Consider the following 27,676-nt stretch of genomic DNA (forward strand, 5'->3'; position numbering starts at 1 on the left):
CCCAATGGAAAAAAAGTGTGAAATCGGTGATGCTGACTTCAAATTTTCAATAAATAATATGCCTTTTACTATCTAGCAAAAATCAAATCAGATAAAACTTGATAAACACCATTATTTCTTGCTTCACATATAATTTGATTAACATAATTACCAATAAGAAAAACGGCAATTGAAGTAAGAACATTTAAACAATGAAAATTATTTTCGTACAGTGGAGCGCCGATTATCCGGGCTCTTCGGAACACGACCTCGCACGGATATTCGAAAAACACGGATAATGAGTCAAAGAATTTACAGTGCAGCGCCATTTATCTGGATACCTTTAATCCGGCTGTCCGTTAATCCGTGCTGTTGAGAAATGACAGTTCAATACACAGGTGACATTGCGTTATGAAGAGGATATTTGAAAAATCGGTTATAAGAGCACATTTTCGTCACAAAAAATGCTATAACTCATGGCAATTTTAAAATATTCTTATGGGAAAACATAAAGTCAATAAAAACTGGGTTATTTTTATCAAAAAATAAGATAATTTTCCAAATATTCATCAGGAATTGGTGATAAAATATATCATTTGACTCATTATCCGTGTTATTCGCATATCCGGGCGAGGTCAAGTCCCGAGAAGCCCGGATAAACGGCACTCCACGGTATTTTATCAAAATGACCTGATTTGTTTTTGAATTTTTTATGTTTTGGTATATCCTAGCCAGTTTTTATGAACTTCATGTTTTTCCGATGATAATGGGGGCCTTCACGATTCTAGTTAGTTTTTTGTATGGAGTTTGACAGTTGGAGGCTGAAATCATGTAAACAATCCATACCGTATTAATACACGATGCGCAGTCTCAGATTGCGCATATATTCGTTTTATCAAAACATAGCCCAAATAGCCAGCTCGTACTTTATAGCTGATTTAGGGCTGTTTAACGAAAAATCGTTCCGATGTCGTACTTTGTGGCTGATTAAGAGATAGACGGTACTTTGCGGAACTATGGAGCTTTTTAACAGGCACATGGTACTCTTTGGAACTTTGCGGCTGATTAACACTATGTGTAGGGTTAATGATGGAACTTTAAGGCTTGTTAAGAACGTGTACCGAACTTGGTGGAACTTTATAGCTTTTTAATGCATGGCATCGGTACAAGGTGGGTCTTGTCATAGTGTCAAAGACAGACGCCGCCAATCATCTCATTGCTGCTGTACAAGTTAGATTAGTTCTTTGAAGAAGGGATTTTGAAGGAAGTGATTGTTATTGTACAGTAAATTGTGATACGTTTCGTGTAATTTATGAATATTAAGGATTGAAAAATATACACATGTACACAAACAAAACAAATCCTGTTGTTTATTTCATCGATGACGCTTGCTTGAAAATAAAACACAAAGAAAAATAATCCCCGGCACCGTAGCTTAAGGAAGCTGCTTAGGCGCTATTTAGAAGGACCGCCTGGAACTTTGATGCTGTTTATCTACAGCAGGCGAATTAGAGCAGCGATCTTTAGCGTGCCAAAATGAGCTGCTTAAGCAATACTGGCTATTTGGGAGGTCATTTCGCGAAGCCAACCCTGAGCTATAAACGTCATTTCCATACATTTTCAGATTGCGCCAAGATTGCGCATAAAATTTCAAGATTATATGTCCGAGATATATATATTTTTTTTGACAGATAAATACAGTAGAGCGTCGATTATCCGGGCAGCTCGGGACCGGACGGTTGCCGGTTAATCGATTTGCACGGATAATGGTCCAAGATATGACAAACGCATATAAAACATATGAAATTCACTAGTTTTATTATTAATTCACCTAGAATCAATTGATTAATCGTTAGTAGAATATTATTTTAATCAATAACTGTAGGTTTAACAACTGTTCATGAACAAACATGAATTTCGAAAATACCCCTAGACACTACAAAGCTGCACAAGAAACTGGTTACCCAATTGATTATCGCTGCAAACTTTCGCCGTACGTATGAACAGCTGTCAGATTTATGCGCACGGTTAAGCCACCCGCCGGTTAATCCGCCCCCGGATAATCAACGTTCTACTGTATATCAAATCGACCCGTTTGACAGATAAATATATGCGCAATCTGAGATTGCGCATCGTCTATTGCAGGAGTCTCCAAACTTTTCAGTTCGCGGGCCGCATTGCTTCACAATCAACCTTGTTGAGGGCCATTTTGACGCTACCTTTAGAATGAGTGGAAGTTCAAATATCGTTTTAATAAGAAAATACTATTGAAATATATCAAATTTCTGCAGTTTTCTTTTATTGAATCTTGATTTTCATCTTTCAGAAGTAAAAAAAATAATCTTTTAGAAAAGAAAGCTATTTAATTTAACCTTAACCCAGTCCTCGCGGGCCGCATTAAAGGCGCATGAGGGCCGCATTAAAGGCGCATGAGGGCCGCATTAAAGGCGCATGAGGGCCGCATGCGGCCCGCGGGCCGTAGTTTGGAGACCCCTGGTCTATTGCTACGGTACAAAATCACACAAAAAACTAGCCTGCGATTTTCAGTCTAGAAAATTTTAGCCTAAAAGCTAGAATTAGATTCGAGTACCTGCTCGAAAACACGGAGTTGTTTAAAATTATCCCAAGGTGCATTAAAGAGATCAGGTGGTGCAATCTGGAATCAAAGTGTATGTAGTCCAGGTGGTCTCATAGCATTTTTTAATAACCAATTTTGAACATCACTTTTTGGCAGAACGGGTGAAAACTTTTTCTCAAACAAGCTTTCTGGAGGATTGACGAATACTCAAAACACTCTTAAAATCTTCATTCAGAACAAGGATAATGTATTTAGAAGGTTGATTTTTATCGCTTTTGCTGGGCGACATTGTGGGGGACATCTGTCACTCTCTGCATACAAATTTCAATACCCCGCACCACCCCTCCCCGATTTTTATACCGGAGCCAAGGTGGAATGTATAATGAGGTGTAGTTATAGCGCTTTTGGCGATCCCCCCCTGGGCTCCGATTTTGACAGATGGTTTTCCGCTTGTGTATGTATTGATGGATTGTTTACGTTTTGCATGGTCAATATTTGGTGGAGATCAATTTGGGTGAATATTTTAGTTTATTAGAACACCCGATTTAAAATGTAAATTTTCCTTCGAGAACTTGAAGCGTTCGCCAAACGCGGAAAACCTACTGTCAGTTTTCTTCGTCGATTCTTCTTCGACCTAGCTGTCAAAACGGGCTTATAACTTGACCTGATATCTTTACGGTCCTTGACCGGAGCCCCCGGAAGAGAAATGTCAAGTCGAGAAATGTCATTTTGCTCTGAACAACTTCACCTTGTCATTTAGAACACCTTGATTCACCGTATTAATACACGATGCGCAATCTCAGATTGCGCATATATTCGTTTTATCAAAACATATGTCATTTCGCGTAGCCAACCCTGAGCTATAAACGTCATTTCCATACATTTTCAGATTGCGCCAAGATTGCGCATAAATTTTCAAGATTATATGTCCGAGATATATAAATTTTTTTTGACAGATAAATATATCAAACCGACCCGTTTGACAGATAAATATATGCGCAATCTGAGATTGCGCATCGTCTATTGCTACGGTCAGAAGCAGAAGCGATAAAAATCAGCCTTCTAAATTCATACACCTTGGGATAAGCCCACCTGTATATTGTACTCACTTAGATAGCTGCTCGAAAACTGCTATACAATGCAAATAGCTGACAGGCTGAAATTTCAGCCTACGCGCTTCAAACGGAAAGGGCCCCAATATTGGAAATGTACCATGAATTACAGCGTTTTTTGTTAAGAAAATATTCTCTGACAACCGTTTTTTTTTTCAAATATCCTCTTCAGCACGCAATGTCATCTTTGTATTGAACTGTCATTTTTCAACAGCACGGATTAACGGACAGCCGAATAAAAGGTACCCGGATAAACGGCGCTCCACTGTATTTTGTATGTACATATAACACTGTTTTCAGGCAATTTAGTAAAACATGGCGTTCATGCCGACTCAAGAGGAGCTTATTACAAAGAGCAAATATGATAGAGAGGGTCATAAAAGAAGATTTTAGGATTGTTTTAAAGCTAAGGATGATATACAGTGGAACATCGATTATCCGGGCAGCTCAGGACCGGGCGGTTGCCGGTTAATCGATTTGCACGGATAATGGTCCAAGAAATGTCAAATTCATATAAAAATTAAAAAATCCACTAGTTTTATGATTAATTCACCTTGAATCAATCAATAAATTGTTAGTAGAATATTATTTTAATCAATAACTACCCTACCAACATTAAACGGCTTTGAAGGCATTCAAAGTCGCCTTAGAAGGCGAATATAGATTTCAACCGAAACTTTCAAGGCTGTAACGGGTTCTCTTCGAAATATTTCAACTTTTTGATTCAACGAGAACAGATAGCTTGCCGCCATCTTCGCTTGTTTATATACTGGTTTTGCACCCTTACTAAAGTAACTGCCAAATAGAGCAGTGACAACGCTTTTGGTTCCGAACCGAGAAAGCGTGTGTTCAAATCCTGATTTTTATGATCTTTTTTCTGTGCTTATTTCTTTTTTTATTAATATTTTCTTGCTATAATTAATATAAACAAAATTTTTGTGAAGCAAAATTAAAATAATACCTTTTTAAAAATCATAATAATTACACTATGTTCACCCTTCATTATCAGGATGGGAGAAATATGTATTTAATTTCTCCTTTTATTAGAGTTATCGAAATGAGTTTGATATATTAACACCTTTCAACGGGTTGGTCTTTAACAACCGAATAATGCAGACCATCTTTAATAAAGTGAAATAGCTCAGAGCTTAACGCAAGAGAACATAACACGTAAATCGTGCTATCGAATCTCACGCTCATATCTGGAAACACTACAATAGTGCAGTGCTGAAGACGCTTGTAAGGTTTTCTTTTGACAGTTGCAATTTCAAATTTCAAATGAAAAGCGAAATTTTTCATTGACATATTTCAAAGGCATTTAATTACTGCTAAATGCACTGCTGATCGCCTTCAATTCGCCGGCGATTACAAGGCGATTAGAAGGCATTTAACCGAAATTTGCGGGTAGGGACATCTATGGGTATCAATGAAGAACGCGAGCAAAAGTTGTGCGACGCTATTCTGTGGAAATTTTGGCTACGGTGTTTTAAAAGTATAAAATGGCTACGAGACTGTAATATCTTGTTTATAGCAATCGTGGTATTCCGTCTCATCTTATGTCTCTGTGAATCTTGATTAATGTCAAAACCGAAAGTGACAGCAGCAGAAAATAAAATGGGCATTCGAGTTTGAACAAGCAAACTGCAAGCGTCTTCCGATTTTCCGTTCTTCCGAAAATTTAATATATTACAAGACCAATCCCAATTGACATTTTCAAAGACAAATAACCAGTAATTCGAGAAAAGTTCCTTACATTGGAGCCTTAAACTTCCCTTAAACTGCACCAGTTAAAGGGATTTTAGAAAAAAGTATTTTAAAATTAACTGTGTTGCGTCTTTTTTGTTGCTTTCTTCTAGATACGCTCGAAAATTATGTTTCCTGTCTTTATAGTTGGTCATGTACCCATTTTAATCTTCCCAATTGACATTTTCGAGCACGAATAATCGGGAATTCGACCAAATTCCCTTAATCTCCCAATTGACATTTTCGAGCACAAATAATCAGGAATTCGAGCAAATTCCCTTAAACTGGAGCCTTAAACTTCCCTTAAACTGCACCAGTTTAAGGGAATTCAGGAAAAGTCCTTTGAAATCAATTGTGATACGGCTTTTCCGTTACTTTCTTCTAGATTCCCTAGAAAATGATGTGTCCTATCGTCATAGTCGGTCATGTTCCCATTTTATACTTAAATAATATCCATTTTTTATAAAATAACGTCACACAAAACTAGCTTTTGTTCTTCATCAAAAAACCATAGCTATGAATGAAAAATGACCTCGACGGCATGGTCCATCGATAGAGGAACGTCAAATTTACGAACACACAAAATCTGGGTGCTTTCAACACACTTGATCACACACAAATCCACAATTTCAAGCGTATCGAGTACTAATCGAGCAGATATGGGAAACAATTTCGAGCAAATGTCACTTGGGTTAAATAATACCTATTTTTTTATAGAATAACGTCACACAAAATTGTTAAAAGATGTTTTTCATAAAAAAAAAAAACATATCTATGAATGAAAAACGAGCTCGACAGCATCGTCCATCGACAAAAGAAAGTCTAATTTACGAACACACCAAATCTTGGCGCTTTCAACACACTTGATCACACACATATCAATACCCAAGTGCCACAAATCCACTAAACGACCACTAAACGGGTTCTAAACGACTCAAGCTCTCAACCTAAACGGAATATAGCTCAAGCTATCGGCCCAAAACAAACCATGGATACTCATCAATATGTATCAAATTAAAAAAAAATTAAACACTCTTTCACTTCGTTTTGTTGATCCATGCGTTTCCGCGCTGTTCTGATACTCCTGGCTAGATCCCTTATTTCTATATACTCAATCAGCCACTTTCCCAAACTCGATCGAAGAGAACGATAGTTGCAATTGCGTAGATACAACAGTTGTTTTATTTTATCTAAAGATTTTTTAAACTTGCTCAGTTATGCATCCAATATGGCAAAATGTAAAAAAAAAACATCCAACGAAACCACCAATTTATGTTATTTTAACAATCGTTACGATCGTTCCCAAAATAGATCGAGTTTGGTAAAGTGGCTGAATGTTTTGGTTATCGAAAATCGAGGACGACACTGTAAGCGTCTTGTTTTCCGGCAGCTACCGAAGTTCTGACATCAACTTCAACGCTTGAACATATCGTTTTTTCACTCACACTTTCATACTTTCAAGCTTTTATATACGGCAATGAGTTAAACCGAGCTGTTCACCTGGGAAAGCTCCATCTGTCTACTTTTTTTATGTTCTCCCCAAAACAAAATCGAGCAGTCTGTGAACTCACATACTACTCGAATTAAGCTTCGCAATCCCGACAGCTTAGCGCCAGTAAGGGCGGTGGCAACGCTGATCGGATGCGATTTTATCGGACGAGATTTATATGGGATTTGACAGATAACGTCGGACATGCGATTTCGTCGTCCGACGTTATCTGTCAAATCCCATATAAAAATTTGACAGGCCGTCCGATAAAATCGCATGCGAAAAAGCGTTGCCACCGCCCCAACCTTGCATGAAAGGAGCCCCAGTCAGGCAGCCTTCTGTTAATTTACCCATTCGAGCAGTTTTGTGTCTGCCATAACAGTAATTTAAGAGCAATTTAGCGGTACGAAGTGTTGTCGTTTGTTGTCAGTGAAAAGATATAAATAAGAACAAAAAGAGTATTGTTTTAACGATCTTTTAGTAGAAGAAGGCGTAGGCGGTGTGTTAAAAACTGTAAAAATCAGCCAAGAAATTGCGTTTATTAGTGCTAATTGTGCATCACCTTCAGCGGGTGAAGCGGCGGTTCAAGTCGAGTTTGCTAAAAAAAAATACATTGTAATCGTCTGTATAAGTTAAGGAATATGATTGAATATAACCATTAAACTGTAATATAATAAATTTCGTGTTATTTATTAACAAATCGGCCGTAAAAAATAAAAACAAAATAGAAGAAGGAATAGGATCTGTCAAAACTGCTCGAATGGGTAAATAAACGACTGCTAATTTACCATTAAATTACTCTTAAATTACCGGTAATTTAGCGGTAAGATAGTGGTAAATTAAGTCTGATTGGTCGGACTGGGGGCACTTGGGCAGGGAAACATTTCACCAACACTGTAAATACATGTAAGCGATTCATTCCGCCAATGTGTTTCGTACAATAAACACACACTTAAATACGACTGCGCAAGTGTCCTGCTATTTCTCCCTTCCAACACTGTTTGCATTGTATAGCAGTTTTCGAGCAGCTATCTAAGTCGGTATAGGGGCGGTGGCAACGCTCATCGATGGGATCTCCCTTGGAGGAGAGCTTTCTCATTCCCTCTGTACTGTTGTATGGTTTCGCATTAAAGTTATGCATCGCTAGAACTAGAACGGCGATATGATTGTTTAAATACTAAACTCCAACGGATATCACCAGCACTGAAGCAAGTGAGATTTGAGTAATGGTCGTTGGTGTTGATACCCACGTATCTGACCTACACGACTATTCATATAGATTGTTTCTCGGAAAGTTAGAAGGCTATATAGGTTATGATTAGATGAAACTTGTCGAAACACATGGCAAGAAAAGGATAGCAATATAATGATGAGTTGTAATACGCCATCTTGGGTAACCCTACCCGCAAATTTCGGTTAAATGCCTTCTAATCGCCTTGTAATCGCCGGCGAATTGAAGGCGATCAGCAGTGCATTTAGCAGTAATTAAATGCCTTTGAAATATGTCAATGAAAAATTTCGCTTTTCATTTGAAATTTGAAATTGCAACTGTCAAAAGAAAACCTTACAAGCGTCTTCAGCACTGCACTATTGTAGTGTTTCCAGATATGAGCGTGAGATTCGATAGCACGATTTACGTGTTATGTTCTCTTGCGTTAAGCTCTGAGCTATTTCACTTTATTAAAGATGGTCTGCATTATTCGGTTGTTAAAGACCAACCCGTTGAAAGGTGTTAATATATCAAACTCATTTCGATAACTCTAATAAAAGGAGAAATTAAATACATATTTCTCCCATCCTAATAATGAAGGGTGAACATAGTGTAATTATTGTGATTTTTAAAAAGGTATTATTTTAATTTTGCCTCACAAAAATTTTGTTTATATTAATTATAGCAAGAAAATATTAATAAAAAAAGAAATAAGCACAGAAAAAAGATCATAAAAATCAGGATTTGAACACACGCTTTCTCGGTTCGGAACCAAAAGCATTGTCACTGCTCTATTTGGCAGTTACATTAGTAAGGGTGCAAAACCAGTATATAAACAAGCGAAGATGGCGGCAAACTATTTGTTCTCGTTGAATCAAAAAGTTGAAATATTTCGAAGAGAACCCGTTACAGCCTTGAAAGTTTCGGTTGAAATCTTTATTCGCCTTCTAAGGCCTTAAATGCCTTCAAAGCCGTTTAATGCTGATAGGGATGTCTGTAAAATGAGCTGCACGCCATCGTGTAACGTTGGAAGAAAGTCTTATTTACGAATAAACAAACTTTTACCGTAGCAATAGACGATGCGCAATCTCAGATTGCGCATATATTTATCTGTCAAACGGGTCGATTTGATATATTTATCTGTCAAAAAAAAATTATATATCTCGGACATATAATCTTGAAAATTTATGCGCAATCTTGGCGCAATCTGAAATTGTATGGAAATGACGTTTATAGCTCAGGGTTGGCTACGCGAAATGACATATGTTTTGATAAAACGAATATATGCGCAATCTGAGATTGCGCATCTTGTATTAATACGGTTAGCGCTTGCAACACAATTTCAGGAGTATCGAGTGCAAGTCGAGCAGATACCGTATTAATACACGATGCGCAATCTCAGATTGCGCATATATTCGTTTTATCAAAAAATAAGTTATTTCGCGTAGCCAACCCTGAGTTATAAACGTCATTTCCATACATTTTCAGATTGCGCCAAGATTGCGCATAAATTTTCAAGATTATATGTCCGAGATATATAATTTTTTTTTGACAGATAAATATATCAAACCGACCCGTTTGACATATAAATATATGCGCAATCTGAGATTGCGCATCGTCTATTGCTACGGATATGGAAAAATAGTTACGATCAACTACACTTGGGATCCAGGTGTTATGAATGACAAGGTGAAGTTGTTCAGAGCAAAATGACATTTCTCGACTTGACATTTCTCTTCCGGGGGCTCCGGTCAAGGACCGTAAAGATATCAGGTCAAGTTATAAGCCCGTTTTGACAGCTAGGTGGAAGAAGAATCGACGAAGAAAACTGACAGTTAGTTTTCCGCGTTTGGCGAACGCTTCAAGTTCTCGAAGGAAAATTTCCATTTTAAATCGGGTGTTCTAATAAACTAAAATATTCACCCAAATTGATCTCCACCAAATATTGACCATGCAAAACGTAAACAATCCATCAATACATATACAAGCGGAAAACCATCTGTCAAAATCGGAGCCCAGGGGGGGATCGCCAAAAGCGCTATAACTACACCTCATTATACATTCCACCTTGGCTCCGGTATAAAAATCGGGGAGGGGTGGTGCGGGGTAATGAAATTTGAATGCAGAGAGTGACAGATGTCCCCCACAATGTCGCCCAGCAAAAGCGATAAAAATCAACCTTCTAAATACATTATCCTTGATTGGGATGGCACTTGGGGCGAGTTCGCAAGCTGCTCGAATTTGTTTAGCAGGCAGATACACCATCTTCCTGTATTCACCTTGTGCAACATCGAGTGAATTGACACTGCCTGTAAACACAATCGTTCCAAAACGATCACAAAGGTGGCCTGGCGGCATTCGGGAACGCATGCTATTGTTCGTATCATATTCGCAGTAACTTTCGTGGTGAACGTGTCGCAAATTAAAGCGGTAAGTATTGCAGGATTAATAATTGTTGAATTTGTATTTAGTTATAGTGATATACAGTGCCTCAATCGGAAAACTGAACAAAATTGAGTTCAATAAAGTTTTGTTCCGGTTTTACGATTGAGGCGCTGCATGGAATTCTGATCCAAATTCTCAGTATTTCATTACAAAGAATGAAATATTTTTTACTGACAATTTGATCGCTGGACTGTAGGCGTCCCTTTTATTGTATTCTATAGAAATTATTCGTCCCCATAAATCAATCTATTGTTTGGTCCATACGCTGAAGCTGTATTTTCTTTATTTTCAGAAATTAACCCCACAGCGTTTCGCAACGGAAGTGATCAGACACTGGGAAGCATATTGAAAAACGGAGACAACGCGGAACAATATTCCAGGTAAGGATACATCATGGCGATTGACTAATCCGCAAGAATCGTGGAAGCTCTTTTTTGTTCTGAGAGCAAAAAGATTTTTTTTAATGAAAATTAGAAAAAACTGAATGAAAAACTAGAATGATATTATTCACAGAAAATTAATTGATTAATTAATTAATTATCCGCCGCAACATCGTATTTTTTTTAATCTGCTCCAATTATAGTTGGAACGCTAAGTTTTTCTAGTTTGAAAAATTTAATAAGGTTTACAAATATACCAATATGTACTTTTATAAGAATGGATCCTTCAGTGTTGGATAAGTATCCATCGAAACTAGATAAAGCCTCCTTATCGTTGTGATTCATACAATCTAAACCCAGCTCTTTTGCTATATCCAAACTCAAGGCGTTGAAACAGACTCCCGAATCAATCAAAAAATCTAACATTTTCTTATTTACATTTTGCGTCAAAATTGTATCCATTAGCCTACCATCCCTAGTGCATTCAATATTAAGCGATTCACATCAATCTATGGAAGTACTTTGTAGTATTTGCTTCGTTTCCTTCAACGTTCCTGTTTGTAAACCAAAAGAAAACAAGTTATTTTGTGTTAAGGGAACACTAGTTTCAGTGTTATAATCAACTAGTGTTCCTTGCATTAGTTTTTTGTGTGCATTTTTTGATACGCTTGCTTTTGATAAACAGATTGAGGAAGTACCGTACCTATTTATAATTATTTCTACGTGTGGCGTATTATTCTTTAAATGTTTTTGACAATGTCATACAAAGTAGCGGTTGTGTTATATTTCTCTACTTTCTGTGCATTTTGTTATTCCCACACTTTTTACAGTAAATAATTACAAAAATCCCTAAATGTAATTACACGTATCAAATAATTAAGTAAATGTACAAGCGTTCATCAAGAATGCTGCTTGGGTTTTGAGAACAGGCGTAACACGTAACGCTAACGTAACATCAAGGGCTGATCTCCACTTTTATGTTTTCCACTAGTACCACTAGTATGTTTTCTTGTGTTGATGACGTTATGCATGCTTTTTCTGTATCTTGAAACTACTGTAGTCGATAACGTACATCACCGCTTGTGATCTTGGATGTCCTATCCATTGCGGGGCTTGTTCTGTTTTGTTTTCATATTTCCAGCATTGTTGAACTCACCTAGATAGATAGGTGCATGCGAAAGGCGGCAAAGTTTGTAATTATCGCCATATAATGATTCTCAAATGATTGTTGGATGAATAATATTTTTCTGGATTCCGCAAGATGGTAGTTTAATTTTTACAGTTTAATTTTATTCTAATTTTAAAACAAAATTCCCCCCCCCCCATCAAATTTCCATCGTGAGAAGGAAATTCCCCCTCACGATTGAAAGCCGCTAGCCTAAATTCATACACTGAGACTGTAATCTTGTGTATATTTACAGATTTTTACCAACGTAAAATTCGTACAGGATCCTGCATTGGGTGTTTCGTATTGATGATGCAGAACGAGTCCACTGCGGCCATGACCTCGGATGCGGGAGGCCAAACGAGTCAAGCCAAACGAGGCTTGGCGAGCAAGGGAAAGATAGCAGCGCATTACCCCTACCAAATGAGGATTGAACCGCGGGCAGAAGGGTTCCTTGCTGATATTGTGTTCTGTTGTATATGTCAGCCGGCCCTCTACATCCGTCCCTTTGTGACGGAATTTGCGCAGCAGGTGGATTGGTTGCACCAGAATGTGCAGGCCGTGGCAGCGTCCCAGATGCAGGCAGCCGGCGAGCAGGAGCAGGCGGTTATGTTCGTGACGGGTGCACCATGCCTTGCTCGGTACAGTGAGGATGGGTCATACTACCGGGCAATCATAGAGAAGGTGGACGATGTGCAAGATGCCGTCCATGTCCTGTACGTGGATTATCTCAGTAGGGAAATTTTGCCGAAGAGGGATATCTGCGAGTGCCCGCTAGAATTGCGTTTGATACCGCTGAGTTATGCATGTGTGCGGCTGGCGGGCGTTCAGCCAAACGCCACACGACCCATTGCAGAGGTTTACGGACGGCTGCAGGAGCTTCTTGAAGCAGCATCATTTTACGTGCGAGTCATCCAGCGCCCTGACGTGAAGGAGAGTACGAGTATGCCAGAGGTAGAGCTCTTCACGGCGAAGGACTGCCAAACGCTCGCTTATCAGACTTTAATAGATGAACAATATTTGGTTGCTGATACCAACCAGTAAATCATTTGCGACACCCATGGACAACCAAGTCCATGGCTCTTCGCTAACTTTTATTACTTTTTTATGATTTGATCACTACAAATTTCGATCGTTCATGCTACACAGTTACGCCGCTGTTGGCAGTTCGATTAGTAATTCATCACTCATATCTAATGTTTTTTTTCAAGCTAGACCGTTCCTTCGCTTTGAATTCAATCTGATGGCAGTTAGGTTTTTCATTCTTTACTTACACATTATTCGGTTTACTTTCTCAGTTTTTGCATTTATAACATTTAACTACCCAGAGGATATAGAAGTAAAAGAATTAGATTTTTTTGTATTTGAACTATGAGCAATTATAATAAAACCCAAGCAAAAAAACATAAACAACACCAGTGGTTTATCTCTCAGTTTATTTTAATCGCACTGTTTAAGAGAGGTGTAGCAAGGGTAGCATTTTTGTGTGAGTGTGTTGTACCTGTATTGATATCGTCCGTTTGGTTACAAGGGTCATCTTAAAATAATCAACTTATGTTAAATATGTTTCTATTTTTTAGCATGCAATAATTCCAATTTCAACGTTTTGTATTTACCACTGTGTCCATCGCAACGTATGTTTAAGGTCCAGCGGCGAGGCTCCCAAGCTACTGTGTCATCACAAGAAAAAGAAGTGAAACGATGGAACACAAACGAAATACTGCCTAACAATTTAATTTACTCTTGTCACACTCAAAATACCCATTAGATCGACTATTTTCATTCTCGTCCATCATGCCGGGACAAACTCCTCCAGCACTACTACCCGGTGCTGCGTCAAGTTTTGCAGGATGCGCTGCCAATGGTTCAGTGGCGCTTGTGCTGCCATCGCCGCCGCCTGCCGCCTGCTTCGCGTGTCGGTTGTTACTGAACAGTAGCTTCTTCACGTTGATGAACGGTGTCTCGAACAGGACCGTCAGCAGGAAGGATGAGAGAAACACGACCAGGTACTCGTTAGTGTTGAACTGCAATCGATAATGGCCGTCTGATTAGATCATGTGCAGCACCCGCGCGTGTGTCGTTGCTTCTACTTACGATAACGGCTGGCCAGAACTCGAAATACTGTGGCGACCGCGTTCTGCCAACGTTGTAGAAGAAGATGGGAAACTGCGTCAGGTAGATAGCGTACGATATTCTGGTGGTGATGCGGAACCCACGCCACGAGAAAAAGTCTATCACCCAGTCTGCGCTCGGGTTTGGCGGGTTGGTAGCGGAAAGCAAAAAATAATAATAATAATAATTGATACATATATCCTCTTATTCATGATTTAAACTAAACCAAAGGCACACATCTCGGCGGCCACATACTTCGATAGCCCAGGTGGGCGGTGAAGACGGTCCAGGCAAAAAAGAGACACCACGCTATCGGCGAGAACGCTGCGTAGCTCGCGGCGTGCAGCGGATTGTACACGTAGTGCATCGAGCCCATCGGGGCCGGTCCGAAGAACGCCACGACAATGGACAGTGTGCTGATGTACCATCCGATTTTCATTTGTTTCTGTTAAGGAGGAGAGGAGCACATAGAAACAACAACAACAAAACATTTGATTTTATGAAAATAGTGACTGCATTGATAATCGATTGCACTAGTGATGCGTGATGGGAGGCAACAATCTGGGGTCGGCTCTGATCCTACTCCGATAATTTCGGAACCGATTCCGGAAGGTAGGTCCACCCAGAATTATCCGGAGTCGTTCGCAATCTCGACCGGAATTGCGACTGGAATTGCCCGGAGTCGTCTGGGGTCGTCCGAAGTTGTCCGGAGTCGTCCTGAGTCGTCCGGAGTAGTTCGCAGTAATTCGGAGCCGTTAAGAGCCGTTCGGAGCCAACCGGAGAGCCAGTTTGGCAAAATCCGAACCACTAGTTCCGCCTGGAATTGGAGTCGTCTGGAATTTCCCGGAGTTGTCTGGAGTCGTCTGGAATCGTCCGAAGTTGTTCGGAGTCGTCCGGAGTCGTCCGGAGTCGTTAAGAGCCCTTCGGAGTCACCCGGAGTTTCGGAGTTACCCGGAAAGCCGGTTTGGCAAAATCCGAACCATCTGTTCCGCCCGGAATTTCCCCAAGTCGTCTGGAGTCGTCTGGGGTCGTCTGGAATCGTCCGAAGTTCTCCGGAGTTGTCTGGAGGCGTCTGGAGTCGTCCTAAGTCGTTCGGAGTCGTCCAGAGTCGTCTGGAGTCGTACAGAGTTGCCCGGAGTTGCCCGGAGTCGGACTCTTGAAGATTCCAGATGACTCCGAACGACTCCAATTCTGGGCGGAACTAGTGGTTCGGAGTTTGCCCGAGTCGGAATCGGACAAACAATAGCCGGAATCGGATCGGAGTCGTGGGTGCGCTTCAAAGAGCACATCCCTTGATTGCACGGCGCTTACCTCGGTGAGTTGCATCGTTTTGTACTTGGAGCAAACGTAGCCTAGCATAACGCCCATGAGGTAGACGGTGACACGGTAGTACGGCAGTATGTACATGTAGTCGGCAGTTTCAAACAGTTGCTTCACGCTGCAACGAAACAAAAAGAAGAAGAAAAAATAACGCAAAAACAGATCAGCTATCATCATAGGCTTCAGCGAGAATCGCCAACAACCGACACCAAAACACCTACGACGTGCCGAAGTAGACGTAGTTGGCCAACCGCATACTGTAGGTGACGTAGAACCGGTGGACGGTGGTCAGTAGGGCGATCGCGGCCAGCCCCATCAGGCCGCGGCGGGGCCACTTCCACACGCAGTAAATGAACAGGGGCGCCACGAAGAACAGCTCCGTATCGATGCCGACGTGGTGCGTGTGCGTGAGGCACATGTTCTTGAAGCCGAAGTAGTTGTGTATGAACAGCATGTTGCGCCACCAGTACTGCTTGCAGATGTCGCCGTGGTTCGTCACCACCAGATTCCACAGCGGGCCGGTGCCGAGAAACGGCAGCACAAAGGTGCAGATCAGAATGAGCGCACCGAGCGGTGGGGCAATCCGCAGCAACCGACCAATGTACTCCTGGTGCAGCCGTACCCGCTGGCCCTTCTGCAGCCGCTCGATGAAGGAGAACGTGGTCAGGAAGCCGCTGAACATGATGAACGGATCGGTGAAGATGGCTGCCGCCCGGCCGATCACGGTCCACGGTTGGCCAAGCACCTGAACCAGCAGAGGGCACACAAACACACAATATATTGATTAGAAGAAGAAGAAGAAAAAACAACATCTTGCCATCTTTAGCGATGCTTTACGACTGTTGTACCTCGCTCATTTCCGTCCGATTGATGTACGGGTTGAAGAACAGGGCCATGGATTTGTGCGCAATCAGTAGCAGCATCGCATTCAGGAAGCGTATACCGTGCAGGCAAGCGATATCGTTCCGCTCCTCCTTGAAGCTCAGTATCGAACGGGTGTTTTTGATGAGCGAAAACACCGTGAACCATTCCGCTGCAAAACGTTTTCGCAAAGAGCGGGTCTAGTTTTAGCAAAGGGTGTGGTTTAAGATGAGAAGAACCCCCCCCCCCCCCACAATCAACAGCAGCAGCATCCCGTTCACGCTTGATACCTTTGGTCTGGAACTTCAGGTCGTACAGGGTGGAGGACAGCACCAGCAGCGCGTACAGCGCGAACGCGCACCACACCAGCAGCGTCCGATCGGTGAAGTACTCGTGCCAGATGTAGTGCTTGGTCTGGCACAGTGCCGGATGCACCTTTACCTCCGTCTGCAGGCCCGTGTCCGCTATGTAGTGGTGCAGGAAGGCGCCGAGCGACTGTTGAACGTCAGCCGCGGTACAGCCGGCCGGTACGCACAGCGCCCAGTGGACGGTGGAAAACCGAGGCACGCGGTGACCGGGCTGTGTGTGTGTGTGTGTGTGTATAGACGAATTAGAAACGTGCTTCCCCGGTCAGTCAATCACTTTGTAAGACACCCTCTGCCCACGCTACTTACATCATCCAAGTTGCTCTTCAGCATGCCGTGCGCCTGGACCAGCTCGAACAGGTGCTTCAGGACGCGCGTGTTGGGCTTGATCGTCGGCTGCACCTCGGCCATGCAGTACCGCCCCCGGAGCGGTGCTGCCTGGGCGGACGAATCGCCAATGCTGCCGAGGGTTTGCTGAATGCTAAGGCACTGGTCGAAATCGCCGTACTGGTTGATGTTCCCGTTCAGTATGCCGTGTCCCACCTTTGCACTAGCATCGTGCACTGGAATATGGCAGCGAGCGAAGAAAGCGTAGGTAAGTATTGGGGGCGCGGTGTCCTGGCATTTGCAACACGGTTTTACTTACTTCTGAGGGCCCACAGCTCGGATGCAGCATACGCGCGGAAGAACAGGGCCGACTGTCGTTTGCATTCGGCCGAGACGCGATCGCTGTAGGCAGGATCGAATGGCACATTGATGCTGAACACTTTCTTGTTCAGCGAGGTGATGTATCCTGCGAGCGGTTGAAATATTGTGGAGGAAAAATTGAGGTTCCTTTTAATTTTTTTTAACGATTATAATTCAAGGGTGTGCATATTTATATTGTACCATTTCGTTTAAAAAAAATATCGAGAAATAATATTGTTGGGTCAACAGTTGGTTTCACCTTCAACCACTACAACACCACACGGTACGTTTGATCGGTGAAAATTGTTAAGGATTTATGATTGGACGCTTAATGATATGCAATCCACAACTTTTGATGATGATAAGTTCCACCTCTTACCCCAACACTGGTTTGTTAAGGACGGAATATACCTCTAATAGGTATATTGAAATATATTATACGAGCAAGTGATGGAAAACTTATCAGGACACAACTGCGACATACATATGACCTGTTCCACTGCTATCAACGTTTGGCTCCAGGGCAGTACCTTCCAAAGCAGGTGATCCTAATGTATCTGGAATTGGCCACTTACAATAATCAATTATTGAATCCTGCTGTGATCTCACAGACCGTGTTCAGACAGTAAATTTTCCCCCAAAAGAAGCCGAATGTTCCCATGTACGCGCGCGTGTCTCAAGCCAATATTGTCTCTTATGTTTTTTTTCTAAATTCAATTTGAATGGATATAGAAAAATCTTATCATTATCATCAATATTGTGACGACAACTGCAGTTACATATTACATAGTGACATAGGACATCTACAAATAATTCACGTTACACAATTTACTGAACATAGATGACGCACTTACGTTTGAAATCAGCTAAGCTTCTCGCATTCTTAACTTCTCCGGGTAATCTGTTGTACCATATTACCCCTTTGAAGAACAAAGAGTTTCTGGCAATTTTAAGAATGGAAAACGAGAACCCTCGGCTCACTAGCACTGCGTGTACAGTGCCGATGGACGTCGTACCACCAAATTATGATCTCCCCCAGATACCCAGGCAACAGGCCTTTCTAGAGAATATCTAGCATTACAGTGGTTGGCGTACGTCGACCGCACCCCACAACTAACCTGATAATGCGGTTTTGCAACCTTTGAAGCCTTTTATCTTAACCCTCATTGCCAAGAAACAGAATGGAGAGCAGTAATCAAAGTTTGGCGAGATTAATTATTTGTAGACGTGAACTTTTCCAAAAAAAAAGTCGAGATGATTCAGTCAATGTGAGCGCGGAAATTCAACATGTCGCCTAAGATAACTCTCCGGTATTTAGCCTGTTTAACGCTTTCGATTCGTTCCGAATTTATCACAATAAATGGAGGTTCGTCTTTTCAACTAATCGAAAGACTAATCTAACTCTAATTGATAACGAAGTTCTTCATCATGAATGTATGATTATTTACAGAACAGAAAACGTGGAATTACACTCCTGAGGCAGTTCAAGACTGCAAAGCGGTTACAGCGCCGGATAAGTAAGTAGGTACGCAAATCAGCTCATTACTCATACTTACAGTGATGCTCGCCTTAACTCTAAAAATGTATAGTTCTTATTCATTACTCCAAATATGTGCTAAATCTAAAGGGTTCCTGAACAGTTCTTTAGATCTCATGTCAAAATATCATCTTCACATTCCGATGGAATACACTTCGTTTATGCTTGTGCAAAAAATCATAAAATTATCGAAAAACACTCTTAGAATATCTATCTGAGCTTTTAAATCGACTTTCGGAACTAGTACTCTAAACATTGGTTATTTACAGGGTTTTCATAGCTCTGGGACACTTTTGTGACTCTTTCTTACAGGAAATGAATTTAATGTGTTACGAATTGGACCTGTAGAAATCCCACAGGAAATTCTAAGGGTCCTGTCCAATGCGGTGCCATAGAGTCCAATTCCCAACGCTTGAAGTTCATTTCCCGTAATAGTTATTAAAGTGTCCCACAGCTATGTGAACCCCTGAAAACCCCAATAATAGGCACAATAATTACCAATGTAGCTTTTTTACAACTCTCTTGACTAATAACTATAACTTTTCAATTTCATCCCTGCATCAGCCAATATTTGCTAGCTATGAGGCCATTTTGTTAAGGAAAAGATACTACCCGACTATCCCGAAACAGTTTCATTGACCCGCGCCTAAGCGGATCAAAATTATCATCGTGTGAAATGTTTGTGTGTGATGTCTACGTATTAGGTTGCTTCGAGAATCGATTCCAGCTAGTGGTTCTCTATAAATACTTGTGCTCTGATACGATTTAAATTCATGGTAAAAAAATCAAAATTCCGTTAAAAACCGATTTTACCTTACAAAAATAAAATAAAAAGTTGGGGAATTAAAAACACATTAATTTCAATTTTAATTGTTTTTTTTGTCTCCAATAAAAAAAATCCCTAACGTTTTAGCTGTCTTGGAGACGTTTTTTTGAATTCCTTTCCCTGATTTAGTATGGCGATTTGACGCCTACTGCAGTTTCGACGTTCGGTGTCTATAATGTTTCCCTAAAACATATAACACAACTTTAACAACGCAATCGAGCTAAATTTTTCAACTCCTTTCGCACAAGGTTTGAGAACGAAAATAAGTCTTTTCGTCATCAAAACGCAGAAAAGCGTTCGAAGGTCGATAGATCAGTGCGCAAAACTTCTACGCAAAATAGAATCTGTTCCATCCACGCACAATTCTAATGCCGAATGCTCTTACAGCTTAAACGGAATGTAAACGATGCGCAGTATGAAGCGCTGCTACACGGCGACGGCAGTGGCGGCAGCGGCAGATTTGGCCATCGTGCGCGCGCAAACAAACGGTTGTGCACATTCGATCGGTCCATCGCGCGGATTGCTGGCGCGCGGGCACAGCGCGACGGCAATCGTAACACGCGCATGGCATGCATTTTAATATCTTTATTGTCCTCGTGATCGTTTCGCTATCGCGACTATCGGATCAGAATGCGTGTGTGTGTGTGTGTGTGTGTGTGTGTGCATTTATGCCCACACGTTTCGGGCATACCATTGCACGGGAAATAAAGCGCTGGGTAACAGTGATAAAAAAGTAAAGAAAATGAAACAACAATAGCTGGAAGAGCTACAGATATCCAAAACCCATACACACCCATACACTCGAAGACATACAAATACTCACACACACACACAATTATGTAAAACTCCGTACCCTCGGTAGTGTAATAGTCGCGATATAGTAGCAAGTACGCCTGCAGTTTTGTGCGTTACATCATCCGCCAAAAGTCGAACCGAATCCAAGGGTCGGCGCAGCTTGCACAAACAACCACCCACCCCCACCGGCCTCTTCCGGTCTTCCGTCCGGGCGCGCTGCCAATCATTATGCTCCCGCCGGTACAGTGGGTGCAATTTTCGGCTTTAATATGTCCAGCGGCCATGGCAGCGATGGGTTACGGGTCTGCGTGTGAGGTACGGAGCGTCCATTAACTTTCTAGATTGCTAGTTAAATACATACCCTCTCCCCCTGGGTGCGCGTCGGGTAGGGGCAATGTCACGAACTTCGCAGCCCCAATGGGTTGAACTATGAGCGCCGCATTAGATACCGATCCGGAGACCGGAATCTCATCTCAGCTTCATTAAACGATGCATGTGTTCCGTACGGGTTGGCTTTTTTTTTCTTGCCGCTACCCCGCTACTTTAATTCGCTTTGCCCTCCAACCCGCGCCAGGGTCGAGATATCGGTCGAGATGTACGCACATGTACGCAACCCACCGGCCAAGTGTGGCCCCGTTCCAGGTGTTAGCGCATTTAATCGCAGTAGCCCGGCGGCGGCAGCAGCTCGTTTACAGTGTCATGGTCTCGTTGGATGGCGTTAATAAGCCACTGTGCTGTACGAAATGTACAGTACGCGCGTACTTGATCTTTAGCGCCCGCACACCTTTAGACGGAGACGACCCCGCTGCGCGCTGCCCGTACCGAAGGTCAGTGCTGAAGGGTGCTGAAATTAGAAGCGTGGGAAGATTGGTACCAAGGCGGGGGACGGTCATGGGGTGAGCGCTCGGGCCGGTGATGGCAGATTGGAAGGAAGTTGGCGAAAGCAAAGCCAACGGCGCGTGGTGCGCTTTCTTCAGTATCGCGCATTGCACCTTGCGTCTGGACCCGTTTAGACGATCAGAATGGAGGAATGTTCATGGCAAAACACACATTGGCAGCGTTTGTAGGTCATCTACAAACGGGTACTGCGCTCAAGTCCGCCGAGCGCAGTGGTGTTGACTGTTTCGCTCTCGGAGGATGTGTTTTGGAAGAAAACCCCTGTGAAATTCTAACGCAAGTCACTGGAATTTTGGTGTTGTTGTGAGTCACTGGAAAACTTCAAACCAACACACGGACCATCAAAGCCTGAGTCAACAAAGCTGTTAGAATGGGGGTTATTTTGAATGGGGACGGTGTTAGCCGTTGCTTCTCCAATGCGGAACTCAGCTGCTGACTTGCGGATTTTGGAAGGTTTGCGAACGCGTCTATTCTCTGAATTGCTCCGAGCTGTCAGAACTTGGAGCATGATGAGCAACATCGACATGCCTGCTTAGCTTTTCATCATTTTGAGAATACCTTCTTGACTTCTTGTTTGAAATAAACTGTTTATGACAGGAATTGGACAAGACGGCACCTTTTTTGGGCAAATCGAATAGGAATTTCCATTGTGACTGTCCTAACAGGGTACTAATTCCAATCACATAAAGTTCATTTCCTCAGCAGAAAGAGTCCGAAACTTATGAGAACCCCTGAAAATCTCTGCATGTACTTGGAGCATAATGAGCAACAGCGAATGCCTGCTTAGTTTCTCATCATTTTTGGGTTCTCTTAATTTTGGAACACCTTCTTGTCTTTTCTCAGTTGAAATGAATTTTTTATGATAGGAATTGCACTCTACGGTACTCTTTTTGTGAAAATGCAACAGGAATTTCAAAAAGAATACTAATTCCCATCTCATAAAGCTCATTTCCCCTGCAGAAAGTGTCCCAAAATAATGAGAACTGCTGAAAATCTCTGCATGTAGACCGTAAAACAATATATGCAATAAGATCAATCCCAACTTTGATCTTCTATATGGTCCGAACGATACCAGAGATATGAACCAAACAGTTCACGGTTAACGGAAAGTATTTTAAATCCTGTAATATCTGCCTTAATGTTTTGTACAGGGGTTTGGACCTCGTGGATAAATGACAAAATAAAGCCCAAGGAGCAAGGCAACAACAACAAATCTCGACTGCTTCTTGCCACAATTTCTATCCCCGGATCTCGGATTGGCTCGATCATTGCTGCGTCTGCTTTTAAAACCGGCCAAGTTTGTCGTGCACTGGCAAAGGCCGAGTTACAACAAAAAAACGCATATGCGTGCCAGAAAAGCGGGGACACATCGAGTGTGAACGGTGGTGCACTTGAGCGTACCTCGAGCCGCTCGGTCGGTCGGGGTGGGGTGCAGCATAGCTAAAGAGGTTAGCACATTTGCGCGCATGACGCACCGACTTCACTTTCAAAACTCAATCAAACGTTTTTTTTTTCGCCCCAGAGGAAGAAGGAAGGAAGGGCGGAGAAAAACGCAACGCACAGTGCGCTATCATAATTCCAACCCCAACAGAGGGCCCAACAGAGAGCACTGCGGGACTGGGGGCGAGCCGCGCCGGGTGAAGCAATTCAACTCGGTGCAGTTTTTATGTCACTGTAGGGCGGGCGCGCCATTGCTTTCCCTCCACCCCTAGCAGGGGCTGGAAGGAAAGCGAAACCCCCGTGTGGATGTTTGTTTCTTCTGCTTATTCTTCTGCTCGGAGCATTGGGGTTTTGTTATCATAACCGTTAAAAAGCGTGCTATTGTTTTAGTGCTGGCAAAAAAAACAGCAATCGGCAGCATAACACCGCGGGCAAAAATGAAACCAAACGCGGGGTACCGTTTGTTTCTAGGCTCCAGTTCCAGGTACTGCACAACACACGGTTTGCTTCCGGGGATGATGGCTCGCGAGTTTCCGGGCTGACCACGGGCAAAGTTTGAACGACGTTGATGGGGGAAGCCCTGGGACTGTTCCGGTTACGATTGATTGATGAGCGTAATGAAAGTGAAAGTATTCTCTCTAGCACGTGTGCACCACTCCGTCCTGGTGTACTTGGGTGAGTCCTGGATGTTCTGGGATCATCACACGCACACACACACACACATACACACTTGATTGCTCACCTGTTTCGGTAGCGCTCAGCTCATCGCTGCCCGTTGGCGCAGTGTCCAGGCTGTCGCCGTCTGCCCCGAGCTCGAGCAAATAGTCCGCCATGTCCGTCAGGTTCGAGGGCGGCGGGAGCGCCGAAATCGTTTCGTTTGCCTGCACAATTAGACTGTCCCAGTCGACCGGTAGGCGATCGTCGATCTTGGTCGGTTCCGCTGCCGGCTCCCGCAGCAGACAGCTACCGTCCGTCCAGGGCGGGTAGATGCTGTCGAGCAGGGCGGACATCTTCAGCCGCTGGCTGACACTGCCCACACATTGTGCGTCGGTAGACGCAGCGCCCAGTAGTAGTAGCAGTAGTAGCAGCTGTTGTATCACGCCGACCACGGTGCTCGCTCCCCGCGAGGATCTACCCGAACAGGACATGCTCCTCGGAACAACTTAAACTGTCACACATACAACTCTCTCTCACACACACACGCGCGCGCGCACACATGCACCTCTCACAAAGACACAACAGAACGCACACACTGTCCCTTTTGATGCTGCTAGTTGTTGTTCCACGAATATCGATTACACCTCTACCCAGGATCGTTGTTGCCTGCCGGTGTCTATAGCATGCCAGGACCTCGCTCTGCTAGCCAACTAGAATGCCAACTAGCCCCAAAAGCGCCGCCCGGTTGTGCGAACGTTACTGGAGGAAGGTTAGTTTGCGACTGGCACCTCGCACATGGACACCATGTGACTACATAGTACTCTAGTGCACATGCTTCGTTTTTTTTTTGTTTTTGTTTCTGCACTACACTCGAACCAGGCGTTAGCGTTACCTTGCGGCTGCCCCCTTCTCCCCCGAACCCGAAGCTCCGCCACTACATGGCGAATCATATTCAGCTTCTCGTCTTTTTCACTCGCTCTTCTCTCGCTCTCTATTTCTTTCGTTTGATATTGGTGAAGGCTGTGTGAGCAGGTACGGAAAGTAGCGATTGTAATTGCTTGTTGGAAGTTTCATTAGAAACAGGGTACACGTCCGACGTTACCTACACACCGGTAGGAGAAAAGAAGCTCCCGTGAGTTACCTAGTATTAGGCAGATGAGATCATTGCTAAAATGACTGAAATGCTAGAACAAATTGACATCTGCGCTTTGCAAATGTAAGCTTCTAATTAGAGTTTCTTCAAAGTCTGGGTGCGTTTTAAAAACCTCCACACCCTTTTCTTGATAGTTCCCAAAGCCAGTTTTTCAACTGGCCCAAGGGTCCCAAAGTGACATCCCTTCCCCCCGTTGGCCGTTTGTTTGTACCTTCACTTAATACCTTTCACAGGTTATAATGTTCTAAACCCAGTGTGAAGTGGCGCCATTTGCCGTGCAGCACTTTGCGGGACATTTTGGGCCTCTGCCGGGAAGGGCAGGCTCGCACAGGTGCGTAAGTAAACTATTTACAATTTTTTGGTACTGTCAATAAATTAACGAGAGTGTCGCCTTGGGGGTGGCTTATTTTTGTTTTGTCTTCTTCTTTTCGCTAGCCACACACGCCACATTAACAAAGGCGGGGATCGGGTCTGCAATCTATTGCTTAACAATCTCCTCACGTACCTACGGGCATGCACAAGTGTGCTGGAGTGTTCATCAGCAATGTGCCTGTGTGTGTGTGTGTGTGCGAGTTTTAGGGAGTGTGAGTGTTTGCTAAACCCTTTCGGAATTAAATTGAACGTACAAACGGAGAGCGCCGTAGATCCCCGCTTACAATTGTGGTAAACAAATCATCGCTCCTACTACTTATCCTCTTTATGCTTTAAAGTGTCTCGGTTCTGCCGTTCGATTAACGTCATTCGGGCAGCCTGTCCCCGCGGACGGGGGGGTTTGGTTTGCGAGATTGTAGCATTCTGGATAATTCGTATTCGCTCGGCATAGCGGCCAACGGTGCGGAGAAATATTCTTCCCCGTTGGCCGTAGTTCAGCACCCGAATACCCAAATACGTACGGGTCCCGAGCCAAACCGAGTGCTACCGACACAGAATTATTGGTTTGGAGTAGATGATATCGGAGCACTACCAGAAGAGTTTGTGGGGAATTGTTTCTTTTTTTTGCCGCAAGGTACATTTAGCTGCGGGAAACCTAGATGCGCAGATCGAAAATATCGAATACAATTTAGCGCAGATGTTTGCCGCTAAACTTTACCCAAATTATGTATCATTTAGCAGAGCCTGCTTAATGGAAACAGTCAGCCTGAATTTAACCTATGGCCGAGCTGTCGTTATGTTGGCTGCAGAATTAGCTATGAATTGAACTTGGTGACAAAAACCGCTGCATGAAGAGTGACTTGAATGCCGTGCAGTCAGCTTTAGACCGACTACAGTTGTTTCTGCAAGCCACTTTTGTGGGCACTTTTGGGCAAAAGGTGTGATAAAAGTATTCCAAATTTGTGTTTAAAAAAATGTAAATATTGTGTTATGATTATGTAACAAAGATTATGATTCTTACAGTACATCTAGTACAACAATCCATACATCTGCTTTCGGTACATCCGTGCTTCTTTGGCATAACGAACATTAGGAGCTTTACTTGGTATACTACGTAACCGGGACGACGTTCTGAATGAGATTCAAACTTACCCGGACTTGTAGAAGCCTTGTATGCAGTGCTTCAAAGTGTCTTGAGCATCAGATGACGATCATCACCGAAAACAATGAGCATATCCGTGGTAGCTTGATGTTCATTGCTGATAGTACTCTGACTGACAAGCTGAGCTTAATGCCTTTGCAAGTATAATCATGACTATTTCTGACTGTGAACAGTGCTGCCAAATGCCAATGTTTCAGTCACCAACACTGAAACGAAGTTCAAGTCAGTTCACGTAGACAACTGAAATGATCAGTGGCCAGACTCAATTAGTTGGTGGACCAATCACATACTTGGTGACATTTTTTGTAGCACCCAACTCTTGTTCACTCACTTTGTCATGCCATTTTCCCCCTATGATAATCACGACCTTCTTGGGACATACTTGGCGAATGGTCCCAAACAACTAAATAAGCATGCTTTCTCGCTTTGATGATCTGTTGAGTAGAATGCTAAAGCATTTGAGCGAGGAAGCATGCTCGCTTTGTTGCGTGGAACTACTCGTACGCACCGCATATCTCCCATGAGTATCGTGATGATCACCGACAGAAAATATCGCAAGCAAGTGACTGACCAAGAGTTGGTTGCACAACAAAGCATGTGATGGTCGCATCAACTGTTTGAGTCTCACCTCTGATCATCACAGTAGAGCTCGTGACGTTGACATGACTTTTGTTTCAGCCCGAAATTGTCATGACTTTGTCAGTGACATTTTGCAGAACTGACTGAGTCATGACAAAGTGACTGGCCAAACGTTGGTTGCTAAAATGACACCACGCATGTATTGGTCACACCAACTGTTAAGAATAATGCTTTCCTGGGATACTTGGCTATGATTAAAATTGCATTCTATGATTGTACTTGGGTTCTTATCCTGCTGCAAAGAATCCAAGTACAATTTTTCATTAGCCATTCATTATCGTATGATGCTTTGTTTTATTGTAAGCGTTATACTTTTTTACTAAACTATCCTAATTCCTACCAAAAGTGGTGCAAAATAGTGGCTAGTTTCTTTGCAAATTTTTCGTTGTAAAGCTTCGACGCAGTGTTCCTGATGTCAATGATAAGATTTAAAAAAAAAATTACAGCATACTCTTTAACTTCTAAAAAGAAAATATTTGCTATATTTTCTTAAGCTAAACATTTGAGTTGAGAGTAGCTTAGAACCTTTCCAAAACAATCTAAAAATTTGTTGAAAACTGTAGAATCTACAATGGTTTAAGGAAGACACTTTTTTTTTCTTGCATTGCTTCACTCGGTGAAAAGAAATATGAAAATCAATTTTATGACTTTCATCCCGGCAGCTGCTCACTGCGCCAGTAGGAGAAAAAAAAACTGTACTTACTTCCGGGAGCGCATCTTCTCAGCCAGTAACGCACTAGGTAGTAACACGG

The 27,676-nt window shown here is 42.7% G+C and overlaps 2 protein-coding genes across 14 annotated transcripts in view; one reads left to right on the plus strand and one right to left on the minus strand.

Moving 5' to 3' along the window:
• Positions 1-24,489, minus strand: part of LOC120954771 (nose resistant to fluoxetine protein 6) — a 57,554-nt gene extending 33,065 nt beyond the window's left edge. For 2 of the 13 annotated variants that reach the window (XM_049607399.1, XM_049607391.1), the window contains exons 1-7: positions 23,684-24,472; positions 17,406-17,552; positions 17,069-17,322; positions 16,685-16,973; positions 16,382-16,566; positions 15,755-16,278; positions 15,525-15,651 (exon numbers count right to left, since the gene is read on the minus strand). In XM_049607399.1, coding sequence (XP_049463356.1) covers positions 15,525-15,651; positions 15,755-16,278; positions 16,382-16,566; positions 16,685-16,973; positions 17,069-17,322; positions 17,406-17,552; positions 23,684-24,089 — 1,932 coding nt within the window. In that variant the 5' untranslated portion in view covers positions 24,090-24,472. Of the gene's footprint in view, positions 1-13,819; positions 14,126-14,195; positions 14,345-14,468; positions 14,659-15,524; positions 15,652-15,754; positions 16,279-16,381; positions 16,567-16,684; positions 16,974-17,068; positions 17,323-17,405; positions 17,553-23,683 lie in introns of those variants that run through there. The other 11 variants (XM_040374998.2, XM_049607384.1, XM_049607395.1 and 8 more) reach the window with 11 other exon arrangements.
• LOC120956775 (tudor domain-containing protein 1-like) lies at positions 9,701-13,519 on the plus strand. The gene is made up of 3 exons (XM_049607429.1): positions 9,701-10,541; positions 10,849-10,936; positions 12,358-13,519. Exon 3 carries the CDS (start codon positions 12,411-12,413, stop codon positions 13,143-13,145), a length of 735 nt encoding a protein of 244 aa, XP_049463386.1. The 5' UTR covers positions 9,701-10,541; positions 10,849-10,936; positions 12,358-12,410; the 3' UTR covers positions 13,146-13,519.
• Positions 24,490-27,676: the final 3,187 nt, after the last annotated feature.

Source organism: Anopheles coluzzii, chromosome X (assembly GCF_943734685.1).
Source record: "Anopheles coluzzii chromosome X, AcolN3, whole genome shotgun sequence".
Taxonomy (NCBI): Eukaryota; Metazoa; Arthropoda; class Insecta; order Diptera; family Culicidae; genus Anopheles; species Anopheles coluzzii.